Source organism: Coloeus monedula, assembly GCF_965178545.1.
Source record: "Coloeus monedula genome assembly, chromosome: 1".
Classification (NCBI taxonomy): Eukaryota; Metazoa; Chordata; class Aves; order Passeriformes; family Corvidae; genus Coloeus; species Coloeus monedula.
This window is the reverse complement of record NC_138781.1, coordinates 36,257,141-36,274,234: the sequence shown is the minus strand read 5'-3', so window position 1 is coordinate 36,274,234 and position 17,094 is coordinate 36,257,141. Positions and strand designations below refer to the sequence as shown.

The following is a 17,094-nucleotide window of genomic DNA, read 5'->3' as shown; positions in this document are numbered from 1 at the left end:
TTCAGTAAATTTTTTAAGGTACTTTAACTTAAATACTGATTCTGTACCTTTCCCTAAGATTTCTTACAGTTTTATTTTATATCCAGTGTGGTAGAACAGAAAGCCACATAGCCAAGCTTAAACTTGAAGAAAATTTACAGCATTGGAACTACGTGACTCCAAGTAGCCACTGACATTCCATGATGGGAGTATTGTCAGCACTGTACTGAATTTAGGATTTTGGTACCGATTGGGAACTGGTGATCTATGGCAGTCTGGAGTTTGTGTTCCTGCAGGAAATAAAACCAAAAATATGGTATATTTAAGTTACAAATGTGCTCAGTGCTCCTTTCTCTCATGTCGCACCCATGCGGGGTATATGGTACAGACTTTCATTTTAATCCAAACCACTTTCCATCTTGCTGGCACAGTAAGACTCATTTGTGAACATGTCTCCTAGAAAGGCATAATGCCAACCTTAACACAAACAGGAATCAAATGTGAAATATTTTGCTGTCCCTTTATGAGACAAATACCGAAGCAGAGCATATTCATGCAAAATTATGTGAACACTAAATTGCACCTACCCAGTCACTTTTGGTTTACTTTAAGTAAAAGTCTAGGAAACAGAAAACTTCTTGTATCAGCTGATGTACAATGACACAATAATTACACAGCTCAAGAGACAGACACTGGGAAGTCCATTCAAACAGACTTTGCTTGAGATAAGTACCATGGTTAAGCCATCATGAACAACCATTTTACAGAGAGGTTAACGAGGACCCAGGGATTATATATATTCATTAATGACAGGCAGGACAGGACTAATATGCGCTACTACTATAACTCTTGCATTTGGACTTCCAACTCTATATCCAGAGACTATTCCTCATACTGTTAAGTAACTTAGACATGCAACACCACATCCAGTTCAATCACCCATATTATACTTTTATCAGTGATTAATATGCAGCAAGTAATGAGCTATGACATCAGCTTTTGTCATGGTAATATAGGAACAAAAGAAACAAAAAAGGCTATTCCTATACAGATTTAGAGAAAATATTAAAATCACTGTTGCACTTTTTCTTTTTTCCTCTTCTTCCATCTTATATTAGAAAAACCAAACTAACCAACTTTGCCCTCTATAATCTGGCTTCTGAGGATATTATGAGGATATAATGGTCATAAAGCCATTACCATTTATAACATAATATTTCAGTAATATGGAAATTAAACAAATCTCACATTCCCTGACATAAATTGATACTTAGTATAATTGAGTGGTTTATTTGCTTTTATTAGTTGTAAAAACTTAGTTACACAGAGTTTAAATGGTGCACATGATATAATCTGTTAGCAAAGTTAAGAAAAACTAATCTTCCCTCATGTGCCTAAAATATCTTCTCGATAGCATTTTGAGAGACAATGACAAATTTAGTTGATAGCACCTTTCAAACTGACAGAATTAAACACATAAAATACTTTTTAATATCTCATGTTCAAAGGAACCCCACTGTAGAGCCTGTTTTCAATATATCATTATATGTGCATACTGCAGCATGCACATTTAAGAGTTTAATGTAGCTACACAAAATTCTGTTTTCATCACTTCCTCAACTCAGTTCTTCCTTGAAAAGTATCTTAAAATAAGGTATTCTTCATATGACAGAATTCTAGCCTTCAGTAGGTTAACTACAGGTAAAGTTCATTTTACATGCAGCCTGTAATTTGAAACGCTTATGAGTCCTTATCATTCCTTTTTTTATTATCTTTTAAAAGAGCAAATTTATGTACCGAGTGGAATAGGAGAGATGCATGATGATGTACTAATTTCTTCTTTCATATAAAGCTAGTTTTAAAATTGTATTACTGTTAGAATATCTTTAATATAAGATTATTCACAAAGGAAATTTATATACACTGATGTGCCTTTAAAATCCAGAATCAGGTCTCAGGCATTTCCTTTAATCGCTTTTCCCTTAACACTATATAACAGCAAGAGGATTTGACAGATCAATCCACTTGAAATTACAATTCTTAATTTTGTTGATCACTGCTAGTATTCCATCAGAAGTTCCTGAATAGTTAAAAGTTTTATTAAATAGAACATAACTTAATCCATTTCTAAAAGGGGTTTACATGGAATCTCCAAATAACACATTTTTTGAAGCGAGATCTCTTGGCTTTCACAAAACCAAGCACCTCAGCCTGCACTTTTTCCCTAAATTCCATGTGTTTACTAACATGATGTTTAAAGTATGACAACTTCTTCTAGAAGGCACCTTCTAATACGTTAGTGCTAATGCCATGTATTTCTAACATAACTACGAAGAATCATGGAAAGCAGATGGGATCTTTCTGAAAGTACTCCCTTCTATTTGGGAATTAAGAAAAACCATAACTTTGGTGAAACTATGCTAAACATTCTTAGATGTACAAGTAAGGTCTCTGATAAGCATTAAAGTCTCCCTTTTCTATCTGTTGTATATTTCTCCCACATTTCTACTTAATTTTTAAAAATAACTAAAATATCGCCATACTTTCTTTTAGTTTATTTCTAATATTCCTTCAAAGACATAGGATGAGTCAACAGGGTTGAGTTCCAGCACCGAAGTCTCCTATTTCCAGGTCACATTCAACAAAATACACATGTGCATTCAAGGTTACATCAACAGACAGTTCACCTAAAAGGCTGCTCTGACATGATCCATTCTTAAAGCTGTTCAGCATTAGACTCAAATAATTCAACATACAAGACACTTAAAAAAGCATATATTCCATATGTATCACAATACAAAGGTACACATATGAACCAATAAACTGATTATAAAACTGTACCTGCATATTTTCTCTCAAATCCGTAGCATCCCGAATAGGTTGGAGGGCATTCTTGAACACTTCATCTATTGTTTTAATCCATAATGTTCTCATAGAAGCATATTCCCTTGATTTCTTGCCCTTCCTCACAGAGAGGCCCCGCTTATGAGGTTTCCCACCACCCCTTCGATTAGTAATGGCCACATGCACAAACAAGGAAGCATGAGCTAAACTTTCACCAGTCAATGACTGCAGAGGAACGTGCCGATAACCAGTCTGGAGACACTCAAAGGGAATAGTGTACTGCCCGATAAACTCGTCCCCAATGTAATCATCATCCAGCACTACAAAACGCACCATAGCTAGCTCTGGTAAATTTATTTGAAATTCAAAGCTTTCATCAAAAATTGGGTTATCTCCGTTCTGATGCATAGTTTTCGTCCTTTGCTCAGCACAGTCAGCAGGGATTCCATGTATTTCAACATAGACATAAGGATCCACAACATCACCTTTGGCACCTGATCCTTTGGGTTTAGGGAAGTTTTGCCCACTAATGATCTTAATATGAAGCAGCTGAGGTGAAACTCCAGGCACAGTGTCTTTTGTATTTGCGCTAAAGAAGGAAACTTCTTCTCTCATGATAGCAGGACGAAGGACGTAGCCACAGTTTCCGTTTTGTCGAAACCAACCAATGTTAAGGTCCATCATTAAGCCAGGCGTTTGGAAGTTCATTGCTACTATCTGACAACCACATTTCCAGAAGTCCTGGGGATTCATATTACTAGAGTCAATCCTCATAGGACTGGGGAAAACCCTTGCGAGAAAACGTTTGTTATAATTTACAAAGTCTCCTGGGTTTTCGTTGGCATATTTACTAGCAAGCACTTCGTTAAAGGAGCACACTTCCCAGTACTTCTGGAGCTGAAATGAAACTTGAAACTCTTTGAACTGAACTGATTTACATATGCTTACCAACTCAGAGAGATCTTTGCAGAGCTGGAATCGTTTCCCTGTCATTGAGTTTTGCTGTTCTACCCCCTCTTTCGCCACTCTCTGTGACATTTCTGCTCCTTCATCTTCATCTGTAACATCTCCCTCTACTCCAGAACAATTAGCAGAAAGCTTCTTTGCTTTAATTAGTATTTTCCCTTTAAGTGATTCCGGTGATGGAAGATAAGACTCTTCAATGTTTGGAGACTGCGTATGTAATTTGTCCCCCAAAATTTTCTTCATGTGTTGTACCATTACTTTCTGCTGCTTAATAGAACAATGATTTTCTAAACACAAAATAAGAGGGTATTCTGAAGCAAAAAAGGCATACTTGTTAATAATGTCAATCACACTACGGAAGACAATTTGTGATGTCATTGTATGCCCTGTGTAAATCACGGGCTCATTATCCGGACCATCCCAGACATCCAGTTCAACACTTCGACAACCCATTTTTAGAGCACGAATGTAACCTGTGATGTCAGAAGGCCCTCGAAACTGATCCTCTATCAAGTATGTATTATGAGATGAATTTATAAAATAATGAGATAAAGGTTGTTTCATATCTTGACAAACTTTTTTATGTTCTGGATCAAATATGTGGCAGTCGGGTGAAGTAAGGTAATTTGTAAACCCATCTATAGAAAGACAACCCTTTTCCTGGCCCTCTTTGGCTGGCTCATATTTCTGAATAATTTCAAGGCTTATTTCTTCTGTGACCTGTGCCATACCCTGCTCTGCTTCCAAAAACATCATGAGGTCCTTGGTATCTAGAAATTCTTTATTGCTTGAAAACTGAACTAACAGGAAATAGATTTCAGGTCTGGTACAAAGTTCATGAAAAACTTCAATAAATTCTTCTTTTGTTACTTCAGTACCAGTTTTTTCCCTGGATCTATGTAACTCCTTGAATTTCAATTCAATTTTATTAGTTTTTAAACCAGGGTTTAAGTCTTTTATAAATTGTACAGCATCACATAGGGGTATATGTCCCAAATTATCTACATCTGATTCACTGAACATTTGTGAAAGCCACGAAGTCCGCATATTATCTTGAGTAGTTCCTAGCATATCTAGAGTATGTTTTCCATAAGAAATCAGGTATCTTAAGCCAGTAACCCAAATATTTGCAACATCTGCTGAGTTAGCAACCAGATCTAGTGACTCATAATTTTCTCCATATATGATTGAAAATGCACAATCTTCTGATATCTGGTCATATATTCCATTGCTGCGAAAAATATCTGTATTTTTTCCTGTTCTTACTTCTTTGATTGACTTGATATCAATCTTTGCTTTTTCAGAATCCTTTTTCGAAGGTTCCCAGCGTAGAGACTGCATATCAGCATCCAAAAGAAAGTATCGGTGATACACCCTGGAGTTGGATCGGACTTTTTTGAGTTCAGAGCCTTCCACCATGGCGTTGATACAGTCGCTTGCACTGCTGATCTTCTTCTCTGTGGGCATGCTGCTGAATGACACAGTCTTCTTCCTTTCTCGTTTCTGTTTCGTACCATCCTAGTAAACAAAGAGGGGGGGAGAAAAAAAATAGTGTATCAGTATGATTTTGCTCAACATTGAAACAGGTTTCAATTTAAAGCTGAAAGTTCATCAAATAGTTCAATAATGTCTATGTGATGACCAGTAAGATGGAAATTCTTACTGGAATCATCACAGTGAAAATACTAATAATGGCTTTCTATTTACTCTTGCTTTTATAACTAATCTTCCAGATTTTTTTTTAAGTATTTTTGATGAACACAAAATTTAAAAAAAAAGTTTTCGATGCTAACAAAACAATAATGCTGTATTATTGCATATATGTATATACATTTTATTTTATGAGTTGTATCTTAGAGAGAGAACAGGTTCTGAAGTCAAGGCAGTAGGAAGCAAGCTTTTCTCTGAGTCCTTATACAGTCCTACAGATACTTGCCAAAGTTGTCAGTATAGAATATAATGCTTTAATACCATGCTGACAGGGTCCTTGTGAACACCAGAGAAACATTAATACACAATTAACTACATAAAATCCATGGGACATGGTCCTAACTACATAAAATCCATAGGACATGGCCCTAATCTAAGCATACAAGACATTAATAGCACTTCTTTATGCATAGCTGCCTTCACCAGAGCACCCATCCATGTTCTTCCCACAGACTCCCCACAGCACTCACGCATCCCTCCCCTACAGCAGGAAAATACCCATGACAGTCTAAAGAAGCTGGACAGAAACACAAGGAACTGGACTGGAGCAGATGTAATTCCCTGCAAGTTCTGAGTTTCAGAAAATACAGCAGTGACTCAGAAAGAAACTTCTGAGAGGGTTTAACTGTTTCCAAAGAACCTTCATGTCTTTAGAAAGGACTGGAATGGAAAACCTGGTCATGAAGGGAAGCAAAAGTGATTCACCATTGCTCTTAAAGCAATGAGATAACCCAGAGGTCTTACTTTACTAGAGAAAGCTTGGGTATATCAGGATATATAAGCATTAAAAAAAGGAAAAAAAGTCATTTAGCTACCTCTATTGTACCTGTTTGTGGTAATTAAAACAAGTGCAAGTAAATCAGCAACACAGGTCTTAAGTACAATCAATTTCATAAGAACTGAATTTAAGAAACTTGTGTGCTTTTATTATCTGCATTTTCTGAGACTGAAAAACGCTGGGGTTTTTTTCTGAAAGCAACGTGTCTTGATGACCTAACTTTTAGTCTGAAGTAACACTTGCATTAAAAAATATTTTTATATTAGATATTCTAATTAGAAGTGTTCTCCTTATAAACCAGCACAGCTCAAAAAATTACTTTTCCAGCTTTGTAAAAAAAAAAAAAAAAAGAATGTTGATATTCCCTCTGCTCCAGTGCAAATCAGCATTGCTTAAATGGCAGAAAGGAAAGTGAAAGAAAACTTCTAATGATTGCTGTGCTGAACAGATGTTCAAATAAAAACCATCCATTACAAAATGCATTTCCAGTTCAGGGCACATGTGCTGTATGTTTAATTTCATTAAATTAAAAATGCAGAGTCCTTGTTTTGTAATTTAATTTATAAGCACCTGAAAAGTCTTTCATTGAAAACAATGATTAGTAAAGTGAGCAGACTTAATATTAGCTGTTCTGTGTTTGAGAAAATTAATCAACCATACTATTCTTGCACCTTTAATGACAGCAGAATTTGCTTTATTCAAGTTCTCAAGAGACCAGTAAAAGCGAATAACCCTGCAGAGGACTGTTTTATTTCTAACTGCAGATCAAACACCTGCAATGGATACTGCACAGATACTGCACATGGTTGACTCTCGGAATCTCATTACATGTAGTTTAGGCATAAGGATTGTTTTCAAACAACAGCAAATTTCCTTAACTTAAAAAAAAAAAATCAAATGTGATTTTTGTTTACAGAGGTTTTTGTTCTATTTTAAGCCTAGATTGTTTGTCTACCTGTTTATATCTCCTAACCTGAAAAAGTGGTGAAGGACAGTTCCACGTAAACGAGCAATGACATTCCTGCCTGGTACTTCAGGGCTTGGAATTAAGCATTTTGAAACTCCTTAATGCTCTAGATTTCTCAGTCACAGACCTGGGAGAGGAATACACTTCTCAAACTGTTGAGTGACAGACAACTGACAGATAACCTCCTGACACCAGAACCATCAATGCCTGGCAAGTATTACCTTGCCTGACCATGACCAGAAGAAAGGTCTCTATGATCAGGACTGTATCTGATCCAAGACACTGAACAGCAAAAGAAAAGAAATATCTTCCATTTCTTGATACCATCTGATGTAAACAAGCCCATCTCAAGGCAGCCCCATTGCCAGCTCTAGTTACTGAAAGCTTAAACTGGAGTTCATGCATGTGGATCAGAGGAGTAATTCAATGTATCACCTGCAAGATAATTTTGCTTGCCTGCCAGATGAATTCGCAGCCAGTTCACCAGTACCCTTCATTTTTGCAGGGTAAAACAGTCTAGCCACTCCAATTATTTATATAAAGCCAGCACCACAGTGTGAATGACTGTGAAAACATTCTGAGCTCCAGAACACCCTTCATAAGTTTTTGCTTCTCGAGAAATCAATAATCCCGAGCTACCAGACGGCCTGTGCAAGTCCCCACCCCAGCAGAGACATGGCAGTCACGATCAATGTGCATGAACAGAGTAACTTCAAGGATATTTTACCAAAGACACTGGCAAGAAGTACTCACCTGTCTGAAAAACCTGCTTTTCTGAAAAGACACAGAAAAAAACTCTCACTCCACAAGCTGAGAATGCAATTGCATAGACCATACACAAACTGTGAGAAATTCATTTGTGAGTCTTGGCAATATAGTCTGGCATGGAGGAGACAAATTTATTCTAAGATGTGGAGGATTTTACCCTGAAAGTGAGGTGGCATTCATGAACTGGGTTAAGTCTCTCATGGCCTTAGGTCTGCCTTGAATCAAAAAGAATGGCATATCAGAAAACTGTATCTGAACAAACACAGGAGTGACTTCTTGGCATTCATAAGACTTAACAGGGTTCTTGCTGTTCAACATGCTCAAAGTGACACTGACTCTACAGCGCAGATGCATAATTCAGTCCAGAGCAGCAGCTACAATTTTCGTGCCAAAACAACTTTCAATCATTCTAGGATCTCTCGCACAATGAAGACCGACGGTGTCAATCCTCAGTTTATAACATCCTACCATCAATTACAGGATTTCCCCTAAAGACTGCCTGTGCTTCATAAGGCTTAAACACTGAAACCAGAACAACCACCTCATCAATACATTTCTTAATACTATTTATGCCCCAGCCAAGGTCACCTGCAAGATGTTTTGAGGAACAGACAAGACCACAGATAAAACTGTTTTGAAACATTGCTCATAACCACTACAAGCGACTACACGGAGTTTAGTTTATCCAGGAGTTCCTAACAAGCATCTAGCAGTTTAAAAAACAGAAATAATCCCAGCTGTCACCTGCGGCACTTAAGAGACAGACACAGCTGGAGAAAGTGGATTAAAAGCACAAGTAGGGAAGAGTATATCCATGATAACTTTTTTTATGCCTCTCAAGGTACCAACAAAGAAACAGCTATGTGACAAGACAGCACTATCTACCAAATAGAATTCTGGAGACAACAGAGAATCTTGAATCAGACACTGAGAGAGGTACACATAATTCCTGAACGCCAACGCTTTTGATTTATGCAACTTTATGATAAAATTACTTAAAAGGCAGTTCAAATAACCACTGGTACTGATAGGGACAGCAGTAGAGTTCAAACAGAGATTTATTTGATAACATAATAGATCAGGGTGTCAGAGGAAATGATGAATAGTGTAAGGTTTGTAAACATCTCCTAAAGAAAAGGAAGCAGAGAGTGAACTTTATGACCTGTAAATGCCCAAATGAATCATGCCCCAGAAGCAGTACTTAAAAAATATTTAAACACCAAGCTGCCAAGATGTTTAGGTACCATTTGGTCCAGTGGAATTAAGAACACTTACAGCCCAAAGCAGGGGCTTGCCAACCCCGTCAAAGTGGTAGATGTGGGGCTTCAGCAAGAGTACAGTGCAGAACACACTATCCACCTGCCAATACAGAATGGTCCTCACACTGGCCCATGCAAACTCTGGAGATGGGTGCATGACATCCTGCCTCTCTCCATGACTAAAGCCACCTGCAGATTTGAGGTGGTAGTTTCTAGACTGGAAAATCCAGGCCTCTATCTGCATTTAGCCCACTAAGGTACTCTTTTTAGAACAGAGGACTTAAAAAAGAAAAGACAATGGTAACAAGAGGAAGTGGCACAGTGGCAGATTTCTAGAGCACTCGTCTGGGAAGTGAAAGTCCCTGATGTCATAAAACATAAACATTTCACTTGGTGACCCTGAATGCAAAATGTAGTCCACATAGCAAGGACCTGAACACTGAATTTTGTCCTCTCAATACACACCTCCCCAGGTGGACAGGTCTCCTGCTGCTACTTGTTTATGCTCTAACCATACAGAATTTCCATTCATTTTTATATGTCAGATGTTCACCAAAGTGTGGAAGGCAGCTCCATGCTAGTGTTGAGAGCATGAGCACTCCAAGATGCCCAGGCAGAGGGATCAGAGCCCAACCACTCCATGAGTAGGCAAGTGCTCTGCCGGCCAAGTGATTACATAAGAAACAAGAACACAAAACACCCCCTGAAGTGCAGCACCTCACTGCAGGCTTTTTGATTGCCAAGGGCTGAGCTTCGACAACCTCTGAGAAAACTCACCCACCTTGAGGCAACGATGGTACACAGTCTGTAGAAGCTACAATCCCAAGAATGCCTACTTAGTTCATTCCAAACAGAAACAAGACAAATGTCAGCCATTCAGCCTAGCAAGGTCTGTACATAGGCATAGTAATAAGACTGCAATCAGGTACACTGTCTCAAGAGCTTTCAATTTTTTCTTTTTTTTTTTTTTTTTTGCAAGTAAGTTCTGAATTAAATGGCATGCTTGTGAACCTGAAGGACAGTGGTGTGCCAATACTCTGAGCAATTTCAGGTGAGTAGGTGAGAAGAAAGGTCCGACTTAAGTGTGGTAATTTAAATTTTTTTATCCAATTACACCATTATTTCATGTCATATAGTGTGAAAGCTGTTTTAGATATAATTTAGTGTACATCTGTAGCCAACAGTGTCAGTAAAATTCATTACTTTTTGATGAGAACAGGCAGACTGATGATCTTCATAATGAACACACAGTGAACTACTCTTCTGACACTATACAGCTCATTGATGACTTGTTTTTTATAGTAGATGTGATACGTACGTAGCCAATTTGAGTACAAGACCTGCCTGTTTTTATCAAATGCAATTCAGCAGTAATTGCAAAATCGCCTAGCTTGAAGACATGATGTATAACAAGCCTATTTCAGGAAGTAGTAAGTTAAACAAAAATTGATGCTCTGTTTATTTAATTAAAATTCTTAAGCATTTTTCTTCAAGACAAAAAACTTGAATTTCATAGATTTTCTTCATACTTAAGAAAGCATGTCTATATATAGTTAAGTCTAGTCAAAGAAAAAAAAACACATTTATTTAAGTCAGCACTTTAAAATATTCATTTTCTAAATGCATTTTGTTAAAAACATTATAATATCAGTAATTTGTTCTTTTCCAAGGTTCCACCTGTGGTTTTAGAGATATAAATGCTAGTGTGGATGAACAAATGTGATACAAGTGCAACGTCAATCATATTATCTTTATCTCTACAAATATTTTTAGCACAAAAATATTTAGGGTTTTCTTTGAAAAAACACCTGTAACTGAAACAGCAGTAATGAACAGGACCACTTGTTTTTGCAAGCACATATGAAAAAATAAATCATATTATGTATAGTTTTCCTGTGCATAGCTGCCAACTCATTCTACAACATAGAATGCGGCTTTATAAAAGAGGCTAAGCAAGTTTTTGTGTCAAAGAGGCAGTAGAAAAAAAGGAAGGAAAATAAAAGGTAACTCAAATCAGCAACGGTTTCTGTATCTTTGATACACAAAATTAAGCATTGATTTCAAGAGTTTTATGCAGTTAAAGGCAGAGTCAGAGTCTTCTTTGGAAGAAGGTGGGGAAAAAGGGAGAAAAGAGCTGTGCAGGAGAAAGGAGAGAGGTGGTGGTGCAGAAAAGGCACTTCACCATCAGGAGCCATGTCCCTGAAGGCAGGAGCTCGGAGCTCTACATCCTTGCCCTCGATGCACCCTCTCTCAGCCTTATCCTCCTGGAATCAACAACTCAGCAGAAGAATCTGCTGACAACCACCACTCAACCCCTCTCTTCCAGCCAAGCATCTTCTCTTCCTAGTCAGCACCTTTTAATTTGCCATTACCAGGAGATCCTTACTAACACAGTGACCCGGATTCACTAAAAGGCACGTACTTTTTAATGCTGTAACACAGCTGTCCAAAGCTTCCAGAGCATGTGGAAACCAAAACAAGAAAAAACTCCTCAAGTAATCAGCAGTTCAGCTGACAGGATCCCAGATGCTTCAGAAATGGCACGTGTTAAATCAGACTGTGTCCAGCAGTTTCTGTAGCCACTGTTTAACTGCACACAGCTCCAAGCAGTAAAACAAAAGTAGAGTCCTCAACTGAAATAACAACCATTTGAGGAAAGACAAAACATCAGCTATTTGGAAAACACAAGTCCTCCCACTTGTTGTGAATCACTGTATTTGTGCTCAGCATTTAAATATTTCCCCAAACTGGTACTCATGACATATCTGTTGTTTGTAGAAATCTTTTAGGAAAAACATATTTTTCTAATGTGTGGTGGGTTGACCCCAGCCAGACCCAGTTAAACAATGTCATAAATAAGAACGAGGAGGAAAGAAATTATGATTAGTTGAACAAGTAACAACTCTTTTTTTTTTTTTTAAACCTTTTTTTTTACTAAAGGAATTCTGTACTTAAAGGATTATGGACACAGGTGCAAGTCTTAGCTCAATATTCAAACAAAAATGACCTATATTATTTCACATGAGCAAACTGCATGTTTCATGATACAGGTAAACCAATTCCCTCTTCAAACCCTCTTCAAAACATTCATTTTCTGTCCTGTGTCTTCCTCCTCCTGCCCCAGTTGCGTCTCCCTTCTCCCCAGTTCAGCTTCTCAGGCCCTCATTAGCACCTGTCTGACACACAGTAAGTTAACTTACCTCACTACCTCAGGAAACAAAAAAATCTATTTTCTTCCAAATTAGTTTTCTGCAATTTTAGTGAGCTGAAACCATTTTCCATGTGACCAGCTAAGTATCAGAGCTGGTTCAAAATAACCACCAGAAACAAAGAACCAATTAAAAATGGGAGGAAAGAACAGTCACTTACTTTTATCAAGAAATTAATTCTATTAAAATCAATGTAGGTGAAATGCTTCTGTTGAAATCCAATCTTACATGAACTGACAGTAGAGTTTTATGTCATTAGGTTTTGTGGTGGACTTGGTCATCTTAAAGGACTTTTCCAACACAAACAATTCTATTAGGGAAAACAAAATCTCTCATCTTGGTCTACCTGACAGACTACAGCAACAATTTCATAAACATATAAAACATAAAGGCAAGCTATAAGAACTGCCAGCACCACAAAATAACAAAATTGAGGTTCTCAGGCTCTTGGGCTCATTTTGTTCTGCCTCATTTCAAGAAAACAGGACACCAGAAAATTTATGAATCTATGATATGAGAGAGATCACTTTCACACCACCTATTAGACAGAGCAGAGAAAAACGGTAGCCTGTGCTGGCCTTGTTGCTGTTACAGCAGGCAATTTAACTGGAAAGACTGTGACTGCAATGAGCCAGGAAATAACAGGATATGGTTTTGCAAATAAAGTCTAGACTAAAGGGTTTCTTTACAAAACTTCCTACAGAAGAGCTTATTTAGTCATTTGATCAGTTTAGCAAGAGTAAAGAAACCATCTTTTAATACGTTTTTGATGATGCTGTCTTACGTATCCTTCGGTATTTCATTATTCAAGTTGTCTCACAGGATGTCACAAGGGAGCTGTCCCTGACTCTCTGCCATGTGGTGTAGGTACAGATTCACAGAATATTCTGAGTTGGAAGGGACCCACAAGGGATCACCAAGTCCAAGGCAGATGCTTCTTCCACGAAGATGCCGAAGACATCCACGGGCATGATGCTGCTTGCTGCCTTCTCACTCAGCTCTTACTTAAACCCACTCCATATTCTTTTGAAGAGAAAGTAAACAATCTGAAATTGCTTATTCTGCTGAAAATAAAGGAGTTGATGCTACTTTTACTATGTTTGAGTTTGACCTAAATCTGTGGCAACTAAGACTGCCCCATTCTACAGTTGCATGCTGCCATGTATGTTTGCCTTCTAGCAGGAATTACTATAATACACCATTCTAGGATTCTGTCATTTTATAACATAATTTTATAATTTAATTATATTATACTATGTATGACATTATAATTCTATAATACATTATTATATATATAATATAATATTATATCTGAACATTAAAACATGCCAGCAAAGCCAAAATTCAAACACCATTGAAGCATTCTGTCATGTATGAGTTCATCTGCACATTTATGAAATTAAAATAAAGGGGCATTTGGTTTCAGGGGTTAATTTACAATACAGATGAGCAGGGGAAAGGGGAAAAACAGTCTGGTCTCAAAAGAAAATAAATAAGAAGCATTTAAGGAAACTACCCAGACTCCTGTGAGCACAGAGAGAGCCAAAGCCTGAGTTATGCTTGGCATGAACATCGCAGTTCTTAGTGTTACTGAGTCAGTTACAGTTCAGGCTTCTTGGAAGCATTTCCAACTGAGCAAAGAGGTATCCCATTTTCACAAACTTGATAAAAGCAAAACATGCATATTTCAGACCCAAACAACCAACATTTTAACCAAATTCATATAAACTGCAATAATTATTTATGTAATACAGCAGTTACTACGCACTGAGTCTTAAACTGAGGAAACTGCACTGACAGAAAGCTGTTAAAAATTGCTTGATGGCATGAAGAGTTTTAACCCTAGATAAGCAAGCTGAGAGTTTTTTAGACTCCTAATTTCTCATGTATTAAGAAATTATATCTAAACTATGACAAACAGATCATTTTAATTACCACAGAGAAACTTATGTTTATTATAACCATTTTATTTTTTCTGTCATCAACAATCAGAAAAAGTAATAGTAGCTACGGATGCTTTTAGCTTGAATAATGACTGAAGATGACAAAACAGATGCTGCATACAAAAGTACTAAAGAATTTGAAATTGGCTCAACAAAATGGCTCAACAGGTTTCAGCATGGCTCAGGAGAGAAGTCTCTGAGTCTTCACTGTTATCCGCAAAAACAGCAAGATGCTCTTTCTGCATGCACACACATGCCTATTTATACTCTGAGCATTTTCATTTTCAGGTCTTCCATAATGTTTTAAATACCCAAACATTTCAGGAGCATTCTAATCAAGACTTATCAACAAGATTTAATATGCAGCAGTCTGGGGTAGAATATCAGATTTTTTTTCTAGTATTCATAGCTGCATGTTAGTTCCACTGGTAGAAGGCATGGCATTTTTCCATTTCTTGTTTCAGTCATAAACAGCAATTTGACCGAATTGGCAAAATACGTAACACAGCTGTCGGCCTTTAAAGCAAAAGTACAGCATGTGGGTGACTTTGAAATATAACAGAGTAATGTATAAGATTTCTGTAATTTCAGATGCAGGCTCTGCAGAAAGTTGCTTCACCTCTCCTTTGCTGCTCCCCTTCAGCATCATAGAGGAAGAGAAGCCAACAGCATCACCAGCAAGATGTGAGATGGAGCACTGGCTCAAGCCTCCCAACCATTTTGCACTCTTGGGAAAGCATTCCCAGCAGCTTTTCCAGATTTTCCCACACGAGTGTTTGTTTTGATTTATTTGCTTGGTTTTTTACCAACTTTCCTACCTAGCAGGCCCAGACACCATCCTATCTGATTCAAAAACAAAAGTATGTAGAGTACAAAAACAAGTATGTAGAGTATGCATTTTAGGATGCCATTACAGGTACATACTCCACAAAATAATATATATTAAAATACTAAAAAAATAATATGGAAAAAGACACCTTACTCCATGCAGACAAGATTCTTATTTTCAATGCTGCATATGCAGCCAGCAAAAGAAAATAACTTTGTTTGTTATGATGGACTACTTTAGTCAGAAAGCAGAAAAGTACCTTTTCTCTCTCCTCTACTATAAGAGGAAGTCTACATGATATTCCCTTGACTGTCAACATCTCTTGCTCACAAAAAATAAACTGCAGATTGACCACAAACGTGTTCTATGATTTATAGGAAAAGCTTTTTCACGCATCCTTACAAGTCATCCCACCCAACCTCTCAGCACAATGTTATGACTAAGTCATGCATTTTTACTTTCCCTGATGTGGCAAAATGTTCACTTCCACCTGTGCTGTCAATTTGTGTATTTTGTCCAAATTACAATCCAAATGTCATCTGCTCTCTCGGAAAGTTCCTGGTGTTTCTGTGTCCTTTCCTGTCACTGAGTGTTTTCCAGGGAACAACACAGAAGTAAAACTATCACCCATAGGTTATTTTTTCCAAGTCAAGCATGCAGGCTTCAGAGTAATAAAATGTAAAAACTTTTTTTCATTCTAAAAACTATCATTACCACTGCCCTGCAGCTTTCAATTCTTCAACTGATTTTCTTCACTCTAGTGATTGATGAATGGTGTCTTCAGATTTGCTTCTGGACTAATTGTAATTGGACTAGCAAATTTTGCAAGATAACTTTAAAGAAAGAAATGGATCTTCACAGACTGATTTGTTCTCCTTGTGTGGTTTGAGACGAGTTCCTTTTTGTCAATTAGGAGAGTGACTAATACCAATATTAACTCTTCAATGCCACAAAGAGTTCACGCACATAATTCAGTATTAAATTAAATACAAAAGTTGAAATTTTTAAAAATTTACGACTTGCTAAACAAATATTATCTTGCAAATTCTTGAGTTGCTACTTCAGCCTTACTGGTAAGATGGTAATGATAATTAAACAGTGATAACTAGCTGTTGATTTTTAAGGACAATTCTTATGAATTAGATAAAAAATACTTACTAGGTTAACACACAGGCAGACAAGACATGAGTACCCAAGTACCTTTGCTAACCACATAAGGCTGTTTCTGGCTTGTTTTCCATGTTGATTTTCAGGTGTACGTAATTTACAGTTGTCAAAAACTTACAGGAAATTCTCATGCTGAATGCTACATCAATGCCCTTCTCCCCCCCTTAACTCAGTTCTTTAATTATTCATAACAGTTACAGGCACTTAGGAAAGAACAGTGAACTATGAATATTTAATACAAGATGCCTGTAACAGAAAGACATGAGAAAGACTACAAAAATCAAACAGTATAAACTATTTGTTCATCCTAAGCAAAATAAAAAGCAAGGCAGGCGATCTTTATATAAATGTTCATAGCTTTGACAAACCAAACCTAATAAGTTATCTGTATGCTTTCCCAAATAATTACAACTAAACAAATAAAAATTGGCAGGTATACCAGTTTTCTTCAGACTTTTAGTATTTTAAGGGGATCTATTTTGATCGCTTGCTACAAGCTTGCCTTGTGAGGAATGCTGAATAAGTATCACTACAGGACATTACAGTTTCGGTATGTTAAAGGATGCAAGAGTCAAGAGCAAATACACTGAAGACAATTTTTAGATTCTCATCTACAACAGCAGCATCTTAGCGAGTAGTTGCTAAGAAATTCTCAATATAGATTAGAATTATAGC

General features: G+C 37.1%; 1 protein-coding gene across 1 annotated transcript in view; it reads right to left on the bottom strand.

The window, feature by feature from the left end:
* The window catches only part of PLCL2 (phospholipase C like 2), a 103,161-nt gene that overhangs the window by 41,928 nt on the left and 44,139 nt on the right, over positions 1-17,094 (bottom strand). Inside the window, exon 3 of the mRNA XM_082291433.1 lies at positions 2,821-5,307. Coding sequence (XP_082147559.1) covers positions 2,821-5,307 — 2,487 coding nt within the window. The remainder of the gene's footprint in view (positions 1-2,820; positions 5,308-17,094) is intronic.